Genomic DNA, 18,595 nt, shown 5'->3' on the forward strand with positions numbered 1-18,595 from the left:
CCTGGATGTTCTAAAAGAAGCCAGGAGACCAAGCAGTAGGAAGTCTTACTCCACCAAATGGAAAAAAATTCATTCTTTGGTGTGGACAAAAGGGACCAAACCCTCATCAAGCTCAGATCCATTTGATCCTGTCATATTTATCCAATCGTTTTGGAAAAGGTCTCTCCTACTCCTTTGTAAACATCTGTGCTTCAGCGAATTCTGCCTTTCTACCTTCTCAGCCTCATCTCATTTCAAATCCCCTCATGAAATCACTCCTGAGAGGGGTTGTCCACATTAGACCTCCCATAAAACCTTGTGTTCCCCCATGGGACCTCACTTTCATTCTGGAGAAGCTCACCTTCCACCCTTCAAACTGTTGGCTTCTGCTGATGTAAAATTCTTTACTTGGAAGACAGCCATCCTACTAGCCATTACCTCAGCCAGAAAGGTGTCTGAGCTTCAGACTGTAGTGTGCAGAACTTTTCATCATTTTCCACTGAGAGTGCCTCTTGGGACCAACTCTTCCTATATGCCCAAGGTGGTGACAGACTTCTTTAAACCAGACCATACACTTGCCTACATTCTTTCCTACCCCTCAAAACAAGGGAGAAAGGATCTTTCATTCTTTGGATGTGCATAGGAAACTATGTTACTACTTGGGCAGAACCAATAATGCTAGGAAGTTGGGTCAACTTTTTGTGGCCTTTGTCAGTAGCTGTGAGGGGAGATCAGTTTGTAAACCAACTATTTCCCAAAGGTTTTCCCCCTGTATCTGCTTTTGCTACATGCATCATAGTAAGAAGACGTCTGATGCTGTGAGGATACATTCCGCTAGGGCTTCTACCTTTCCTGCCTTCCTTAAAGGGGTGGGCACTAAGGATATTTTGGAAGCAGCTACTTGGGCCTCTGTGCATACCTTCACCAAAATTACCATGTTCCTACCTTTTCCAAGTTTAGAGCTGGGTTTGCCAATGCCATTTTGCAGAGCATCCTTGCCTGTACTTAATCTTCCATCCACCCTCCTTTCGGCTTTGGGGGTCTTCCCTCAAGTCAGGACTGAATTAGCGAAACATGATGAACTTATCATGAATGTAGATGTTCGCGTGTATTCACTGTTGCAGCGTTCTTTCCCTCTGGCCTATGGGATAGGCTAGAACATTCGCCTTCTCAGTCAGATCTCAAGGACATACTGAGGGGCTCCTACTTGTTGGGGACAAAGTACTAAGGGCATGGCACCGTCTGACTCCCTTTATACCCTAATGTAGTGACGTCAGACAGGACGTCCACTGGCTTCAGGAGGAGGGGGGATATTCTCTAGTAGTCAGGCTGGCCAAGGGCTTCCATGGCAGGAAATCCCACAAGTCAGGACTGCAACAGTGCATGCACTCGAACATCTACATTTATGGTAAGTGTACACAACTGTACTGCACCTGCAGGATTCCATATGCCCTAGCTTGTGTACTGTATTGAGGTGATGAAGTTGAAATGGATCAAAAAAGTGTAAGCCATTTAATGAAGTCGCCATCTGGTAGTGGCATGTGAAAAAGTGACATTCTGTAGAATATGTGGCAGTTATGTGATCAGTTTGTTTGAGCATGTGCAAACAAACGCCACAATTCAGCAGATGCTGCTTCTCCACTCATAGTCAAGGCTAGGAAGATAACTCAGGAAATGTAAAGGGAGGATTGGTGGTCCTTTGGCATGTCCTGCATCGTTCACTGGTAGAGTCTGGGGGTATCACTTTTGGGAGGCATGGCCCTAAGGGGGAAAAGGGTAGAGACATGGCTGACTGCAGTGACCCTCCCTCCCCCCAGAATGCCATTAAGATCCCCACTGGCCTCGGCTCAAATTCTGGCATTGGAACGGGGATTATTTGGGTGCTGGTAGACTCAGAGCAGGATATGGGGAGTGACAGAAAGAGAAAAAGACATACAAAAAATTATGGGTGAGCTGCTGGGGCTACTGTCCTCCAATATCCTGGCTTGATCCCTCCAGCACTCAAAACAGTTTCCTTTTTTAAATAGCTGCAGTCATTTGCTATAGGAGCTCCAGTGGTTGCCAAGGTGAAACTCTTCAACGTGTCAACATTATTTCTGAGATTAAAGAATTTTCATTCCATATTGTTAAGGATTTTTGCTGAACACTTCATTGCGTTAAAACACATTATTTTGCTCTGACTTTATCGGGTCATAGTTTCAGGGTTTATGTGTATATATGGAAAACTGTTAAGATCTGGAATTCAGGAACCAAATTAGCCTAAACTACAATAGCAGCTCCTATGTGTTGTCATAATAGTTTCTCTTGGACCCTGTTTTCAGATGCTGAAATGTGAAATGCTGTAGAATAATTGTAAAAGTATAGCTTATCAGATGATATATAAAATGTTTGTGACTAAAATGCATCTTTGTATCTGTATATTCTGCATAAATGAATCCTTAACATTTCAGGGTGCTTAAATGTTAAAATTAAAATGTGGTTCAATTCTACAACTTTCAGGTCATTGTTTTCTCTCTTAATATTCTGACTCCAGGAATGGCTACTCACTTTATTGCGCTGAACTAATGGCCACAATGAAAGATGTCCGGAGCACTGAGAGAATGGTGTTATGCAGTAAACAGTGGAAGCTTTTGTCACAAAAAGAGAAGGATGCCTATCAGAAACGCTGTGAACAAGTGAGTTGATCTGCCAGCTGTAAGTCTGAAAGAAAAGTGGTTTTACAGTGAGGAGTGGAATCTCTTGCTATGCTTTTATATAGAAAAATGTTGTTTATGTTTATTGTAGTTTGTTAGACCTTTTTTCCTGTCTGAGAACAGGTTTGTTAGTGATATATAGAATTGTGTTTTATCTTGTTTTCAGTGTGTTGCATTTGTAAATCTTTTCTCACTGTGCTTTGCTGTTAGTTTTGCCTGTAGAAGTTTAGTTTCCTGTATGTTGTCTGTAAAGTGGAGTGCATGGATTCCAGTACAGTTACACAGGCAAGATAAAATAAATGTATTTATTTATGCAAAGCAGACTATTTAGAGTGCCATATATTTGTCGTATCAGAGGCAGCTACAGCAGCAGTGAATTCAACAGGCTGTAGTGTACTGTTAGGCCTTTCAACTCACTAGCCACTCATTGGTGTAAACATTGTCTCCGAATGATTTGGTCATATGGACTAATGTTGATGTGATACCCCGACCCCATGTGAAGATTGGGGGGGGGGAGGTTGATGCTGACAACACGAGTGTGTGTGCGTGCGTGTGTGTGTGTGTGTGTAACAGAGAGTTGTGTTTTCAGACGTTGTCGAGGGTACTAGTGGATGGTATTAGTGATGTAAGACTTTTTACTTTCCATGTATAAAGGAAAAATAAAGGAGAGAGAGAGAGAAAACCCTGACAGAATTATGGGAGAAAGCATGTTCTTTCACTGAAAATTTCCACTCTTGTAGGTATAGATTAGTTAATCAAAAGTCTCTGGTGACTGGGAACTCTACCGCATCTGCCATGGAAGCTGAAAGCTTTCCTGATGTTCAGCAAGATTGTTTCTTTCTGTTTGCTGTGCCTTTTATATGCAGGCATTCTTGCTGCCCAGTGGGTGTTGTCCCCAATGCTTCATTTGCTCCCTCTGTATTTGGAAGTATTTCTTGTTCTAGTATCTTGTGGCTGCTTCTTCCTGCCTGCAGCACTTAGCAAATTAATTCTTTTTGCCAGGTATGTGCTTCTGTCTGAACCTGAGCATCCTTTGTAGCCAGAGGTGCCGGAAGCTGTTGAAGACTGGGGGTGTGTGAGAGCGGCACTTAGTGATCTAAAAAGGGCAATTTTATAAAACTATTTACTACCACAACATAGGTTCACTTGGAGGACTTTTTAAGCTTAGCCAGTTTCCCTTTTGGTGCTTGAATTAACATTTCCTGATTGGTCTTACCTATCCCATGACTGATAATTGTATATTAGCCCTAGTGAGAATAACTGTGATCATACTATAGATAATTTGAGGGGACCCATGTAAGGGATGCAGCATTTAGGAACTGCCTCTATCCATTAGTGGCATGAGGGGCAATCCTGGAGTACATTTTCTATTACCCATCCTTAGATCTAAGTTGCATTTGAATATGGACAGGGATGAGCTTTGTTTTACTTGAATGGATAGTCTGTTCTTGAACAGTGGTAGCCTCTGTGATGTATATCCATCTCTCCACAACATTCAGTTTCCATACCTGGACTGAGTATTTCTGATGCAATTTGACTTGCTGATGTTCAGTAGGTCCCATCTGTATTAGGTCGGAGGATGCCTTTTATGCCAGACATGTCACCTCTAAGCACTCTGTAGGATACTGAGTATAGGGATAAATCTTTGAGGTGGTCCATGCTAGCCCTATTGTTTACAACTCGTATCCTTTTAGTAAGTTATCTCTGTGAGTATTCCAATTATTGCATGGGTCTGGACAGATACATGCCAAAGAGGGCATTATACCAAATGATTGACCTAATGAGGGCTTTGTAAAGGGGGAGAATAACATCTCTAGATCTAGTCAAAATCAATTTGTTTATAAGCTGTGCAATATAGAAAGACATGCTTATGACTCTGGGCACATGTTGGTCAAAAATTAGGTCACTGTACACACAAGTTCCCAATTGCCAAACAACTGGGTCACTTCTCAGGGGGCATTGTTGATTTGGCAGTCCCTTGGCATAGATGACTTCCCAAAGGATGCAATAATGTATTTCTTGGAGTTTAGTTTCATTTCATGATTCTGGCACCAGTTATTGTTTTGGACAAACCTTCCTGCATGATGGCTAAGTCATTTGGGGATTCACTAACTGCTCCTAGCTTGCAGTCATCTCAAACTTAGTTGGCCAAAGCCCTTTGGTATCACCTTCTACTTTTGAGATGTATATGCCAAACAGAAAAAGTCTCAGCACCGAACCCTGGGGGACTCCATTGGTGACTGGTCTCTTCCCCTGTTTTGATTTCCTGCATCCAGTGGGCAAGCATCCATTTGTGCGTTCCTTGATTCACCTTCCTGATTGTATTAACATGGTTGTATTAAATTATATTCCTTGTATAATACAGCACCACTTGTTAGAATGTGTTTTAAATTTGTAGTTTGGAACGGTCTTCTAGTAAGCAATGAAACAAAATGTGTGAACCAATAATGACAAAACTACCCATTTCAGAAAATTTCAGCTATAAAAGGCCACTCAAACTTTTGTCATTACAATCCACCAGTATCAGTAAATATGCAAAATCTCTGCAGAAGTAAGTCATCTAAATAATTCCACATTAAAGGGATATGTAACTAATGAAGAGGTTGCTGCTAGTAAACAAATTTATAGTTCATTGTTTCATCTACAAATAAAGTAGATGTTGCCCTTGAAGAATAAATTGTTTATGCTAAATTAAAAAAAAATGATAAGCTAGTCATTTCGCAATGGGGAATGGATGGCAAACTAATAACAGAAACATAGTTACTAGATAACTCCTCCAAAGAAGGACATTCATTGGACTGCAGCATTCACTCCCTTTAAAGTACAACACAGTACAGTAGCAGCGATCAGTCTGCATACTGTGTGAGTAGAACCCCCACAGCCTTCTGCATCAAAAGCAAGTATACTTCCAGTTGTGCTACCAACAATGCAAGCGACTTAGCACTAAACTTCTCTTCCCCTGAAGTTCTCAACTCCTTGTAAAGTCCACTTGACACTCAACTAAATCTCTCAACTTCGCAACACAAGTAGTCTGGAAAAAGCCAACATTTATTTGGGGGGGGGGGCAAAGGCCCAAAGCCAGGGAGACATTTTAAATATTGCTTGTCTAATCTTAGAAAGTTTCCAAAATAAAGTGTTTTGTGTTACCATGTGTTTCTTGAAAGATAGGAGGACTAAAACCTAAAGGGCTATGATTATTTACTGAATTCAGTCCTCACTGATTTGCCAGAAAACCACACATTTTAAGAGGAACAGAACAAAAGTATGAGCTAAATATTCTTTGAAAATCTGGACAGTTGAGAGCTATGGACTCAACTGCCCGAATCACAAGTGGTGGTATGGGTGGAGAATTCAGGCTCTTGTTTGAGCTTGAGTAACACTAACCACCAGGTATACCTAATAGGGGCATTTTAGACACACACACACACACACACACACACACACACACACACACACACACACACACACACACACACACACACACACACACACAACTCCTGTAACACATAGCAATAAGAGAACAAGAACAGCTAGTTTAGTTAGTTTAACGTCCGCATGTGAATCCATGTTAGCGTGAAAACTCCACTTCATTCATTTTTTCTGACAGGTCTTGCAGCAGTAAAAGTGTGTGTGGGGGGGGCTCCCCCTGGCTGTATGGTTATGGCACCCATGCTTGTAGCACTTTCCTGACCCAATCTGTTGTGTGTTGGGATACTTTAGTCAGGTGTGACATCTTTTCCTGTCCCCCATTGTCAGTATTTGTGTCTCATTCATTCCATCCTTTGAAGTCGGGCATCCCCGAGGTATATCTCATAATCAACTATTCCATATTTTTGTGGTAATGTCATCCCTGGGCTGGTTAATCGCTTGCTAAGACTGGCCATGCTGCATGCTTTCCAATTGCTAATACAAACTTTATCAGAGGAGTCTGTCCCTAGAATAGGACTGAACAGTTATTTATTGTGAGAGTGGTTGCAGCCACTGCAAGATCCTGCCACTTTAGGTGTTGCGGCATAACTGATGTGATTACTGCAGATAAGGTATATAAACAAAGCTGTTCCGTGTACTTCGTCATGCATGTGTTCTGTGCTTAGCATGGGATGCATGTTCTTTGTAAAATGGAGCGGTCTCCTTCATTCCACTGTGCACAGGATGCATACCTGTGGTGGACCTGCTTTGAATATCTGATCACATTGATATGAGAAGAGTGATCTGGTTTTGTTGTATTTGATGTGTATGTTCTGTGTATAACAAATGCAGTGGTACTTTGTTTAAGTTTGCTACTTTTGGATCAAAGTAGCTTGTTGTGTTTTATTATTATTATTATTATTATTATTATTATTATTATTATTATTATTATTATTATAGAAGGGGCTGATATGGTTTGCATCCCCAGTTACTGTTACCATATTATAATCTTACAGTGGATTTCCTCCCACGTAGAGTAGTGCTTGTTGCATATGATATGTTTCTTTTGTACTCTGGTACTGTCTTTCCTTCTCAGAAGATGTCCCACCTGGACTGCAGTAAGATTTGTCTGTAACCTAGAACTGCTTCACTTGTATGAGACTTCAGCTTAATGCAAAATAACCAAATAAAATAAATAAAAATAAATGTATGATTTTTGGCTCATCATAGAAACTTTGCTCAACTTTTCTTGCTTCATTTGAGCCCAACAGTTTGCTTGTTCAACAAATTATTTATTTTCGATACATGGGTAGTTGCTCTCGATCTTATTGTTCTGTTACATAACTTGTTTAGTTCAAAAACATTGCTGACTTTCTACGTTCTTATAAGGTCACAGGTTTTCTCACTTCTGTGGTTACGTTTAGGGTGGCTAATGTTAAATATATTCCTAAATTGGAGCATGCCCTCCCTATTTTCTTGTGGTTATTGTATTAGTACGAAGAAACTTTGTTTTTATTACCTTAACTGACACTTTAGAAGAATACTGTAAGCTACTTAAGACTGTTTTAATGCCTTACATTTGAATGACTCTGCTTGTCACTGAATGTATGTTGGTTTGGCATAATGGTTAAAATCTTCAATTCATAGACACAAATTGCAGGGTTTGGTTCTAACCTCAGGTTATTCTCTGTGCTTAAAATTGCCTTTCAGGGCAGGTAACTTATATTCACCTATGAACTTCCCTAATGTACTATATTAGTAGTCTTCTACTTTGAAACCTAGTAAATGTATGTATAAGCTTCAGTCTCACTCCAGCTATGCTATAATATTGCGGAAGTCCCCAGCATATCTTGCATATTGTAGTTGGGCTTCCTTTCAAATGATCTGAAAACTTGGGACACATTTTGCCATGCATGTTTAGGGGAAAAAAACACCAAGCCTGTTTAAATTTAGAACCAAGTTTGATTTTTATTTCTTGACCATGGCTTGCTTGTGAGACCCAAGTTGAAAACCTTGGTGTATACGCTTATTTTTACTGTAGTTTTTACCACATTTGATTAAGATGCTGTAATTCTAATTGTTTTACTATCTTTCTATTTGAGTTTTAATTCGTTGTCTTATGTTTTAGTTATGTTTTAATGATTTTTTTGTCATTTCTTTATTGCTCTGCGATATAACTTTGCTGCCTAAGAATTAAGCTGCTTACTTGGAGAACAAATAAATAAATAAATATGTTATTTTGTTTTATTTTTCAGAAAAAGAAGGAATATGAAGTTGAGTTACATCGATTCCTGCTGGTAAGTATATTTACTTGGTTTGACATAAATCATAGGTGACACATGGATGTGGGAGTGAGGAAGCAAATGACAAGTAGCTCCCAAGAACCCGTCCTGATGGGCCCAGGCATATCTCCAGATGACAATAAGGGGTCTATATTAGATAAACGAACTTTTGAAAGTTCGACTGTCATATGGTCGACACTATATCATCAAACTTTCAAAAGTTCGAATATCTAATAAAAAAAAAAAAAAAAAAAAAAAACTACACAAAACACCTACCTGAACGTTTTAAGCAGGGGTAAGCCCCCCTGACCCCCACACCTCCCGCTCTTTAAATATACCAACTCCGAGATCACACTACAGTGCAGCAAAGGAAAATCTTCCCATTCCGCACTGTACAGAGATCTCCGTTGCAATATTCGAACATTTAAAAATCAGATCATACGGTGTTGACCATGACACACGGAATTTTGAATGATCGAACATTCAATATAGACCCGACAATAAGAAGGAGTTGGCGGGTTTCATATAATTTGTCAAAGCAAAACTTGTTTCAGTCTAGCTTTTCGAAAACTGCTGCACTAGAGTAATTTTCTCCAGTAGAGAACGAAGTTAAAGGCATTTTATTTCTGTGTGAGGCATAGAAAATGCCTCGCATCCCAAAGCTTCCTGTACCCTTTCCCTTAAGTTGGATACTTGGTCAAAGACGGTCATATTTCATGGAAAAAGGTAATTTTCCCATTTTCTCAGTGAATGTGATCTCTGGGGAGACGGACACTTTCAGCAAAGCTGAAGCTAGACAATGGAGTCTTGTTTGTAGTCAAATGACTGTTAGAGCTGAAGGTCATGTGGGGTGAGGTAGAACTTTTTAGATACTGGGGTATGTAAGACAGAACCCATCTTATAGTATTGAAAACTGGGCTGAATGAAAAAAATCTAATAATTCTTATAGAGCCATTTCAAAAGATTGGTCATGATTAGTATCAGCATCAGCAGAAAGTGTATAGTTCTTTGGCTTTTTTTTTATGTTCCCTTTTATAATTGGAGGTGGTAAGCACTTTGTTGAGATTACTTAGCCAGCTCTTTATATCCAGATGTACCTGTTTTTGAATTATTTAACTCTTCTGCTACCATCTTCCTTCCATGTAAAATAGGCTGCCATGTGCATTTTACAAACACTTAGAAATTTTTAATCTTCACATATTTTGCTGTCCTTTTTTGTGTTAAGCCAGTTCCCACTGATGTGTAGCATAATAATTATTGCTGAACTATGACTGGCCACATGGGGTTACACTGCAGGTGTCCATCTAACTTCTGGAGCTTTCAGACATCCCAACTCAGAAGTGCCTCAGCATGGTTGTGAACTTTAGTAAGGACGCATAATATAAAGGGGTGAGGTGCCCATAAAAGCATTTAATTTTTACCACAGATTAAGTACTCATTTTAAGAGTGTATCATTATTGTAGTAGCTTTTGTGTTACACTGTAATTGTCTGATTTAGATATGTAATTTGGACCTCTTTCTGTGGCTGAAATTGATTGGAAAGTTTTCACCAAGTGTGGCTGTGGCCAACAGATTCCACTGAAAGATTATCACCACCAGTATTTTTTTTTTTCTCCTTGGACTGTTGCATACAGTGTCTGATTGTAAACTGTTTGTTTTCTGTTCTAAGAAATCCCTTCTGACCAGAGACTGTACCCTTGGTGCTTTATTGGAGCACAAAAAGTTTCTAGCCTTTGGCCAAGGAGTCAACTGCCACCAGTTCCTCTTCTCCTTCACCGAGTCTTTCAGTCCCATCTTAGCATTCCTTGTGCTCAACCTGTCCCACTTTTGGGGCATGTGAGGAGATTGAGGATGCTACTCCTGTGTCTTACTGCTAGCAGAGAGTCTTCCCTAACTCCTTCCCACCCGGCAACAGCCATATGAGCTCTACACTCACTGCCTATGGGAGCTGCATGCCCACATCTGACCATTGCACATCCTCCCACCTTTAACGCTGCTGTTGCAGTGATCCTAGGCAGCCTCACGCCTTCCATCAGGATGGACGAGCTGGCATCAGCCACTCATCGTCTTCGCCCAATCTGATCTCTACAGTGCCACTGTCGTCAGTTGAACATGGGTCATTTGGGGCACAGTCATGAGTGATTTACTATTCTAACCAAGTCTGAAAGCTACAGTAAATGTAAAGGCTGCAGAGTGGAGTAAATATGTAAGTAACTGTAGCAGACAAATTTCTTGAAGCCTGTGGTTGTTTTATCATAGAGTGGAATACATCAGTGCACATCCAGGAGACTAAAATAAATTCTGTCTTTGTTTTGTGTAACTCACCAGATTTGCTGCTTTGCTGGGTTTGCATGACTCTTTCCTGCTGTGCTTATATTTAGTAATGTGTTAATTGTGCTTTTAACAGACATTACCAAAGGAAGAACAGCAGAGGATTCTCACAGAAGAAAGCATGCGGACTGGGAATAAGAAGGCTGCTAGCAGTCCGTCCTCGAAGAAGACCACGTCAGATGCTGCAAAGGTAGGAGTTGCTGGAGGTGAACTAGATTATGAATTCAACCACATAACTTGTGTGTCAGTCCTGGGAGAAACAAGGTTCATAGTTTCGTAGGTAGGTACTAGGCTATCGGCCCTGGAGCCTATACAAGCCCAGCCAAAAAGGTACCCTGGCTTTTGCCACCCAAGAAAATTATTTTCCTGTGCCACTGTCGAGCAGAGCCACAGAGGTGATCCCCGGGATGAATTTCCTATTTCCCATCCAATCATCAAGATTTTTCTTGAAGAGTGCTAATGAGGAGCTTTGTTTGATATAGATAGGTAGTTTATTCCAGAGTATGGGAAGTCTTTGGGACAGGAATCTATCCCTCCAGCATGTTCTATTTATTGTGGTGACAAGGTTTAGGTCCCTAGAGCATGTAGCTCAGAGGGATTGGGATTTCTTTAAGTGGAGCATGTCCAACAGCTCTAGGTTTGACATAGCTTTGTATGTTAGGCAGAGATCACCTCTGAGTAGGCGAAATGCGATGAGTAAAGCTGGAGTTTTTTGAGACTGTCTGCATAGGGCATCTGTTTGAGGCCGGTAATCCTCTTTGTGAGGTATTTCTACGGCCTTTCCAGTTGTTGTAGATGTCTTGTGAGGTACATACCGAAAGGGGCGTTGTACTCTATAATGGGTCTAATGAGTGATGAGTAGAGGGGAACAATGACCTCTTCTTTTTTTCTGGATGAGAAACCTTTTGTGATTAGGTGTGCCACGTAGAACTATTTCCTGACTACTGCGGCAATGTGATTGCCAAAGGAGAGACTACTGTCCACCTGTGTCCCAAGGTCTCTTATCACACTTTCTGTGTTAAGTATACTACCGCCTATGTTGTAGTTCATGGGTACAGAGTTATTTACCAAAGGGGGTGACAGTGCACTTTTTGGCATTGAGCTTGAGGCCATGGCTTTGACACCTGGCATCTGTCTCAGTGAGGCCCTTTTGTAGGATGTCCACATCGTTAGGAGTTTCGATTATGGCTCCTAGTTTGCAGTCATCTGCGAACTTCATTAGCCAAAGACCTTCAGTATTAGCCTGTATTTCAGAGAAGTAGATCCCAAACAGGAGAGGACCCAGGACTGAGCCCTGTCGTACTCCACTTGTCACTGGTCTGAAGTCAGATTTGGAGTCTGCTACTTTCACAGTGTGGGTTCTGTCAGTGAGCCAGTTGGCAACCCATCTTGTGACATAGGGATTTATACCTAGTTTAGTGAGTTTATCTATAATTCCAGAGTGGGGTGTGGTGTTGAAAGCCTTGGCAAGATCTAGATAGGCTGTGTGAGCCACCTTACCCTTGTCTATGGCTTTGGTGACTGCTTCAAAGAAGTCTATCAGGTTTAGGAGACATGATCTGCCTTTTACAAACCCGATCTGGGTGGGGTCCAGAGTTTGGAGATTACCAATGTCTTTGTTTATAAGTTCCATGATGATACGTTCCATGGCCTTGCAGACCAGGCTCGTCAGGCTAATGGGGCGGTAGTTCCCGGGGTCCGTGGTGGCTCCCCCCTTGTGGAGTGGGATAACCGTCGCTGTGCACCATTCAGCAGGCACAAAGCCTGAGGTGAGGCTATGATTGAACATGGTACTTAGTTGGGGTGCCATTTCGTTCTGTAGTTTGTGTAGAATGCAGCCTGGGATGTTATTTGTTCCCATGGATGCTGTGTGCTTGGCTTTGGGGAATGTGGTTTTTACCTTTGCAGCCGTGATTACAGGAACTTTGCATTCTTCCAGTATAGAGATGGGCTCTTTAGGGGGTGAGAGGGGGGTAAAGTTAGCACTGAACCTATCTGCCAGGATGTTGGCAATATCAGTTGGGTCTGTATATTTAGTGCCATTGTGCTGTAACTCGGAGCAGAACTAAGTGCTGCCATTGAGATTCTTGACATAGCTATAGAATGCTTTGTGCTTGTTTTTAAAATCAGTGGTGATTTTGTTTTCTTAACTAGCTTTGGAGGATTTTGTTAGGAATCGCAGCTTCTTACTGAGGCTGACCAGAGAGCTCCTCCACTCATGGGATTTTACTCTCTTTTGCAGCAGTTTCTTCCTTCTGTTGTACAGTTTGTTTATGGCAGGGGACCACCAGATTGGCTTCCTTTTTTTGAAGGATAGCATCTTGGTTCTGTTTGGGATAGCACGATCCATGCACTCATGTAAGTGCTTATAAAGTGCAATTGTGTAGGATTCAGTAGTCTTAACTGTATTGTCCATCTGCATGGGTGTCATGAAGTTCATCACTTCTGTCTTAAGAAGCATGAAGTTGGCTTTTGAGAATTTTTTTTACCATGGTTTCCTTAATGGGAGGGTGGGGGCAGGATGTGGATATCTAGGGTAATTAGCTTATGGTCGGATCAGACCAATGAGGCGTTGACTTCAAGTGTGGAACACCGGTCACTATGTTGATAATGACTAGATCTAGGATATTGTTGCCCCTGGTGGAGGTGTGGATAAGTTGATCCAGGGCATTGAAGTTTATGAATTCCAGAAAGCGTTGCATGAAGGAGATGGTACATGAGTAGTTTTCCCAGTTAATGGTGGGGTAGTTGAAATCGCCCATTATTAGGGTGTTTGGTTGAACCCTAATACTTTCCAGTACATCAAGAAAAGAGGAGTGGGAATCCTGGGGCATGGTGGGTGATCTGTAGCAAGCTACAATTTGGATTGCAGTTTTGCTCAGAGTTGGTTGCACTTGGATAACCTCGGCTGTATTATGCTGAGCAACTAGCCTGGAGGTGTGGCTATCCTTAATGAATATGGACACACCTTTGCCTTTGGTGTTCCGGTCCAGGCTACATGGCCGAAAAGTGTGGTATGAGTTATAGCCTGATAGTGCAGGGGTGCTCTCTGGAGCCTTGAACCAGGTCTCAATCACTGCACAGATATCAATGTTCTCCATTTTAAGGAGTGCCTTGAGTGAGTGCATTTTGAGATTTAGACTTCTAGCATTGAGTAGTATCACCCTCAGTTTTTGCTTGCCTGTTCCTGTTACGGTGGTGAATTTGTCATTTGAACCTTGCCTGAAAAAGGCACTATAGGGGCAGCAAGAACTTTAGACAGTATCTAGAATCCCAGGGGTGACAGGTGCAGGCCATCTCTGGCAAAGCATTGTGGTCTGTCGACCATGTCATCCTAGGCAGACAGATACTGGATCCCTTTAGAATGGCACCAGAAGCTTAGCCAGTTGTTGAAGTCAATCATTTTGTCCTTGTACTGCGGCATCATTCTGGGTGATGGCAGAATGCTACTCAGGGCTAGGGTCATACCTGCCTGGGCTACAAGATCGGAGAGCTCTTACATGTATCTTTTCATGTAGTCCAGGGATGTACGTCTCAGGTCGTTCACACCAACATGGACAATGACAGAGTCTTATTTGCACTTGTTGTGGAGTGACCTGAGTGCGTGGGTTATGTGGCAGATCCTGGCACCTGACAGGCAGCTGACAGTAACTTTCTCCTTGTTTAGCCTGGTGAGTGGGACATCAGTGTGCCTGACTTATAGGGTCACCTATGACTAGTGTGTTGGGTATGTTGTTTTGCCTTATTGGCTGTGGTTGAGTGGCACACTGAGTCTGCGGGCTACATGTCATTTGGATTGTGTTGGGGGGTGGAGGTTGCTTGCATTTCTGCTTTGGAGGTCTCTGTTGCTTGAGCAGATTATTATTGAGAGCCTCCGTGAATGTTTTTCTGTTTCTCTGTCTGGATTTTGGTGGTGTAGTGGTGTTGTGCAAGTGTTTACCTTCTCTTGACTGTCAAGTTCAGTCTTGATTGGAGAGAGCTTTACCTCCAGTTTGGCTAGATAAGTGCATCTCTCACAGGTTGTAGTGTTGGTTGGTAGGAGGAGAAGGTTGTCTGTGTACATGAGGCAATTTCTACATTGCCCCAATATGCCCAGGTTAGCTGCAACTACAGACAAATATAAAAAATGCAACTAGAGCATGGAACACCGAGAAGGAATCGTACAGTTTGCAGTTAAGAAATTGACTATAGGGAAAGTGAGGCCAAAGACCACTGCTAGGCAGTTAGTTACCTGTGTTGTGTGTACACTGTAGGAATAGCATAGACTTTAAGTGAAGGCAGATAAAAATAGCATACCTTCCCAGCTGATTTGGAATAGAGGGATAAGGATGCTTGCTTTAGATGGTTTATGGGTAAGAGAAGAAGGTCATGACTTCACCAGCTCACCTGTCTCCATGGGGAGAGGATGGGGCACATGTCTGAGGGCTCATTTTCAATGCAAGATCCCTAGTGGAGATAGGAGATCCATCAGGAACACTGGCTTCAAGGGGAGGTGGGCAGACTTGACATGTTAAGTTACTTGCGGAAATGGGTGACGAGCCCTTTCGGATGCCATTGCACACTAAAACCTGGTGTGATTGCAGCCATGTGCAGAGGGTTAAGGCCTTAAAGCCATAAAACCTCCAGGTCTTAGATGGGTGATGTCTCTCCATTGCTCTGTACAGCTTGCAGCAGACAGCAAAGTCAAGAGCTCATTGGTCACCAAGATTGGGTGGTTTAAAAAAAAAATCACAAAAAAAAAACACGTGCAAACTATCATGATAGGAATTTGTGGAATGGAAATATATTCACTGTTTATCATCTCCATAGAAACATCTGATGTGTACTGTAAATTTTGAAGGGTAGCATGGCTAGAGCTGTGTTTAGAAACTTGTTAGTGAGTAGACTGCAGATTGTCATGTGTGCTTCCCTGTATGATGGCTATCTTGGCCTCATATGTACGCATTAGTATCTGTTATGTCCAAAAGGTAGAGAAGAAAACAAACTTGCCTGTGAATCTCAAGCATTCCTTGCAGATTAGGAGGAGGTAGATGTGGTGCAGTCACAGAAATTCTTTTTGTGTTTGCATGGTAGGTAAAGGTTGCGGGAATGCCTTTTCCAGTAGGGAGACTCCTATACCTTGCTTGCGGTACAGATATACATAATGTGCTTATCAATTGTAGGTAAGTGTATACTTGTACTTACAGAATAAGGGTATGTGAAATCTTTTTTGTTTTGTTTTTTTTTTTTTTTTTTCAATATGGTTGCATTATAAAATAAATAGCTGTCAACTCTGTGTATTTGGAGGATGGAACCCTGACTTCAGCGTAGACAACCCGGGTTCCGATAGCAGCTCGAGCAGTGCAGGAGCTGGCTGGGAGGGAAATTAATATAATACTACCCGTTTGTCTTATCCATTGAGGGGGCAATGTCTTCTGGGAGGACATCTCATTAAGGATCCTTGGTTAGACTGGAGGCCTAAGTGAAGGCATCTGTTTCTGGACTACATATCCATGAAATTGAGTGACACCCCCACACTGCCCCCATTCCATATTAATTTCTTGAGTGCTGACAGGGTATGTAAAAGGGGAACAAGCCAGAAAATAAAGGTAAAACCCTCTTTAGAAGGGGTAGTAAATATTGATTGATGACTCCATGGAAGTATCTATGTGGTCATTTGTTGGTGACCCTTTCCATTAAGACGTCACAGAAAAGTGAGCCCTCTTTGAATATCACAGTTACTTTTTCATCTTTTAATCTTTTATATTATGGCATGATGTTTAACTTCAGTTTTGCCCTCTTTTGCATTCAGATCACTGCTTATATCTTTAGATTCAGACTAGTTGTATCTGTGTACTGTTTTGAGCTATTTTTTGGCCACTTGTTGTTGACCTTAATCTTTTCCCAGTGACTCACCTTAGTTTCCAGGTCTCCTGAAATTTCGTAGCTTTCCAAAACTTCCTCTGATAACATTTGGGGCTGGCGAGACAATGGAGATGTCTTGGGGCAGCATCATACTGCTACTGCGGAGTCTTTGCGTAGTTCTGCCCAACCCTCTCATATGCCTAGTAACACTGTGACAGTGGGTTGTGTAGTGGATCACCCCTCACTTCTGTAAGGGGGTGATGTCAGCAGGACTTTCTGCTATTTAGTTCAGAGAGTTTATTTCCCCATTATGCAGTTATTATACTTTTGTTTGTAATTGTGCTCTAATTTAGTTCCCATGCAAGTTCTCACATCTGTCTGTAGTGCACTGTTTTCGCCGTGTTAGTGCTTAAGAACATTGTAATAGTGTTTATTTCCTAGTTTTCATTCATCTTCTGATATTTTTGGTTTCCTGTAGTATTGTAAAGGTAAATATACAGGTACTTAAATTGAAGTCTGTGAAAGCAGTTTTAACAAAAAGGTAAAACCAGTTGTAATAGATCTGCTGTAACTTAAAGTTGTTGTTTCAGCTTATGTTACCCTGTCATACATTAGTGTGCCATCTCAGATGTCCCCGTCTACTGTCTTTCACCCCACAGTTGGTGCTATCATGGAGAGAGAATAAATTAGAAAGGGCCCCTCCACCACAAAGTAGTGCTGAATTGTGTTAGTTGTTTGTATCTGAAAACTATGATTCTAATTGCGGTATATTCGCTAAAAGTTTGTTGCCTTTACTATGTTGTTGTATAAGCACCTTCCAATGAGGAGAACACAATTCATTCTGTTCACAATACTTCCATGATACCATGTACTTGGTTCTGATGGAAGATTCCCTAATTGTACAGTGTTCCTACCTCATGATGTAAGGAAGCAAAACCTTAGTAAAAACGGCCACCACATTCAGCAGTATTCTTCCTTCTTGTCTTTCACCTCCATTTGTTTTTGACTCCCTCAGGACTGAACTCTGTCCATTTGAGAATACCACAAGCAGCCATTAGTGATAATGATGAAATGACGAATTACAGACAGAGAAAAATTGACCCATGGCCACACAGATAACTGTATATAAGTAAAAAAAAAAAAAAACACAAAAAAAGAAGCAAGCCAGGATATATAGGGAGATACTCACTCTAAAAACAAAACGGAAATATACTTTTATCATCAAAATCAAAGTTAGCAATTTAGTTTTTCCAGCACCACTTCAGACTCTCTACTGGCTTGCTGTTATTTTGGATTATTCATAATTATATCTGCTGGTTCAGAGTCTGTCTAACCCTTTAAAGAGTCTTTTGTAGGTTGCAGTTTTTAATTACACTGTACAGGACATTATAGTTTTTATGAATGGTACTGGAGTGCCCAGTTAAGGTGGTTGGTGGATGTTCCAGATTGCGTTGTACCGAAATATCAAAGAGTCGGTAAATGAATTAATTACATTTATGAGTCACTGTTTGCTGACACCACTGTACAGTAACTGAAAACCAAATGTATTGATATAATTTTATATTATTATTACTCTCGCTTTCTGTCTCTCTCTGTATATCTAAATATGTATTTATATATATATATATATATATATATATATATATATATATATATATATATATATATATATATATATATATATATTTATATATAGACATACATGGGTCCCCTACAGAAGCTCGAGTTTTCAAAAACTCAAAATTCATATTGTTGGGAAGATATGATAGAGTGTGAATGGAGATCGCAGAACAGTGCGGATTGGGGAATTTACCCTTTCCCTCAATGTAGTGTGATCTCTGAGTTGGTATATATAGAATGCAGGGAGGGTGGGGGGTGCAGGTGGGGCAGGCCCCCCTGAAAAACGTAAAAAAGGTAGATTTTTGTTTTTTGAAGTTTGAGTTTTTGGAAACTTGATCATATCTCGACAGTATGAATTTCGAGTTTCTGAAAACTCAAGCTTCTGACATAGACCCATAATATATATTTATAGTAACTGTAGCATAGGGTCTGTTTGAC

General features: G+C 41.1%; 1 protein-coding gene across 2 annotated transcripts in view; it reads left to right on the top strand.

Annotated features, from left to right (window-relative positions):
• Positions 1 to 18,595, top strand: part of UBTF (upstream binding transcription factor) — a gene marked incomplete at its 5' end in the record, with an annotated part of 198,277 nt that overhangs the window by 43,001 nt on the left and 136,681 nt on the right. For both annotated transcript variants that reach the window (XM_044055172.1, XM_044055173.1), the window contains 3 exon segments: positions 2,513 to 2,654; positions 8,336 to 8,377; positions 10,770 to 10,883. In XM_044055172.1, coding sequence (XP_043911107.1) covers positions 2,513 to 2,654; positions 8,336 to 8,377; positions 10,770 to 10,883 — 298 coding nt within the window.

This window comes from Protopterus annectens, chromosome 13.part0, assembly GCF_019279795.1.
Source record: "Protopterus annectens isolate FY-2018-M chromosome 13.part0, PAN1.0, whole genome shotgun sequence".
Taxonomy (NCBI): Eukaryota; Metazoa; Chordata; order Ceratodontiformes; family Protopteridae; genus Protopterus; species Protopterus annectens.